At 39.9% G+C, this 2,741-nt stretch overlaps 1 protein-coding gene across 1 annotated transcript; it reads left to right on the forward strand.

Moving 5' to 3' along the window:
• Positions 1–278: 278 nt before the first annotated feature.
• Positions 279–2,087, forward strand: LOC122023335 (probable E3 ubiquitin-protein ligase RHY1A). The gene is made up of 4 exons (XM_042581389.1): positions 279–382; positions 1,298–1,396; positions 1,500–1,596; positions 1,656–2,087. Exons 1-4 carry the CDS (start codon positions 279–281, stop codon positions 1,890–1,892), a joined length of 537 nt encoding a protein of 178 aa, XP_042437323.1. The 3' UTR covers positions 1,893–2,087.
• Positions 2,088–2,741: the final 654 nt, after the last annotated feature.

Raw genomic sequence — 2,741 nt, forward strand, 5'->3', positions numbered from 1 at the left:
TTTCTTAGCGCGCTTTCTTTTGGGCTTCTACTCGCCCACCATAAATCGAAACCTCCGCATCCTCCTTTTAGGAGTTACCAAAGACGAGCAATGGATCTCTCGACGGCGGCGGTCTTCTCATTTTCCGCTGATTTTTACCAATCGGGAATAGATTCTAATGCTCAGCGCGTCGGGATTGCTCTACAACTGGAGATCTCGCACGGGTCGGAGCCTTCCCGATCCAAACCCATCGCTTGATCCCCTCTCCGCCGCTCCTGCCGCTTCTGCCGCAGGTGGAGATGCCTATCCCCGGCACTCTCGACGGCACAATCGTCGCCGCCGCTGCTTCGGAGATGGTCCTTAGCTCGAACCCAGACATATTCCTCCAGCCTATCACTCCACGGTAACGATTCCCGATTCCCAATTCTTATTAGAGATCTTACCGCATATAATGCCTTGCTGGAATCGTAAATCTGTAAACTTGATGTCATGTGATTTTTGCACTGTCATACGTAGATTCAGAGGTAAATATCTCATCTGGGATCTTACAATCTCTCCTCCAAGGCCCCTTATTTTTCAAAGCTCCTCTTTTGTCGTGTCTCTATTAAACGATGCAACTTATTGCTGAAGAATGGCGATTTATGTGAGATTCTGCGATCGAAATCTTATCTCACTTATTTGAGCCTCCTTGGCTGTTCATTAAATGTGAAAACTTCAATATTTTCTTCTTCAGTTCCATTCCCTTTTGGTTGGGCAGAACTAATATCGCTTAACTGTATTAGAATATTCAATAAATTGGTTAACTGGACACGGCACAAGTATGGAATGTTTAAGCTCAAACAACCGAACTAATTTTCTCTACTAGATTACCAAAATAATCCAAATGCAATCTTATTGGTAGATATTCACTTTTAAACTCAAGATATCATATTAGATTTGAATCTTTTTTTTTTTTTAATCCATGATATATACCAATCATATGAGTTGGTAAAAATATCTTCTAGTTGCTCAGTCAAACGAATTTGGTGAAGTTTATGAGTTCCTTACTAGAGCTATCAAGTTTCATCACTTTGTTTCCTTTGGGGGTTTCTATTTGAGAATGGTCTGTGGATGATTTTGCAATACATCTCTTCCCACAAGGGTCATAATTCATTTGTTTCAAAGAATTTTTGGAAATCTAAATTGTGATCAATCTGCAACTAATCTTTCCAACCTTGTCAAGGAATTTGAACCAGATTGGCTAGGTAACCAAAGTGACGGCGACTCTATGATTGGCAGCAGTATCTACGGCGCATCTTTAGCAAGCACACTAGATAAGGCTAAGCTTGACCAGGAACGACCAACTTCCTGGTGTTGTTCTGCAGGCAAGAGCAAGGCTTCAAGAGAGACTTAGAGGCATCTCTCCGTCTGGAAATAGGTTAGTCACGCAATGTGCCATCGATGGTGCAGCAAAACTTATGCCCTTCTGATTACAACAGAAGCTTTTAAGATTTATCACAAACCTACTTTCTAAATGGCAGTCAAACCGGCTTGACATTAGACATCACAAGGAATGAGGTTGCTATGAATGATGAAATGAGGCTCGTCAATCATGGAGAACCAGATGCAGAGAGTCTGGTTGAATGGTTTGAATCAGGTTCATTAGCACCAAGCTCAAGAGCAGAAACTGATGGCTATGTGGCTATGTGCAATATGCTAATAGGCCTCCTGGACTCAGCTCAAAGGCTTTCAGTAATCTACAGATGGAAGTTTATGTTGAGAGAGCTTTTCTCGATTGCTCCATCTGTCTGGAGAGATTTGTGGAGGGCGAAGAATTGATTCAGCTGTCTTGCAGGCACAGGTTCCATCCTGATTGCTTGGAGCCATGGGCGAAGATATGTGGGGAGTGCCCGTATTGCAGGACGACCATATAAAGGCTGTTGCGGAGGTTATTTGGAGCTATGTCATACACGAATCCTTTCTCCAGTCGAGGTAATCGATTCTTTGCCTTATCCTGAAGTGGGCAAAAGGAATTTATCCTGTTTCGCAGTGATAATATGGCGGTAAATTTGTACTCACTCCGCTCTCCTTTTGTAGATTTGGATATATTATTTTAGCGTTAGTCTCTACTTCGAGTCGCAGATCGATTTGTTTTCTTATCGTGTCGAGAAAAACTCAACGTTTTGTTGATTATTTAATATAGTCATATTTTCGTGAACCAAGTTTTTATTTGCTTAGAATTTTAGTTTGCCTTGCGAATTTGTTTGCTGTTACGGGCGCCTCGATTTCTCCATGGATCTCATGATCTAAACGAATGTGGGCGGAGGTTAGTTGCCGATCCCAATGGGGATCCAGGTAACTATGATAGTTATGGTTTGGCATGTTAAATATCAACTTCAACCCAAATAAAGGATAAAACTTATCTAATAAAAGATAAGAGTTATAGATAAGATTTACTATTTAATTATTTATTTTTCTAATAGATAAAGATGACGACTTGGTAAAAGATAAAATTAAATGTGTGGTCAAGAGTGTTTTTCTCATTTCATGGATAAGAATTAGAATTTCAATGGTTAGGATTTAATTTAATTGAACGGTCCAGATTGTATGAAGAGTACTATAAATACTCTACCTTGTATTTAGTTTCATTCATCAATCAAGTATCAATTTGTGAGTCAAAGTTTTTTTTCTTTGTCTTAGAATTATGAGTGATCCACAAAAAGGTGTTGTAGTGTTGCTATTGTTAGTGTAAGACAAGTAATTTATTTACTTGTTTGTTGGTC

This window comes from Zingiber officinale, chromosome 9B (genome assembly GCF_018446385.1).
Source record: "Zingiber officinale cultivar Zhangliang chromosome 9B, Zo_v1.1, whole genome shotgun sequence".
Lineage (NCBI taxonomy): Eukaryota > Viridiplantae > Streptophyta > Magnoliopsida > Zingiberales > Zingiberaceae > Zingiber > Zingiber officinale.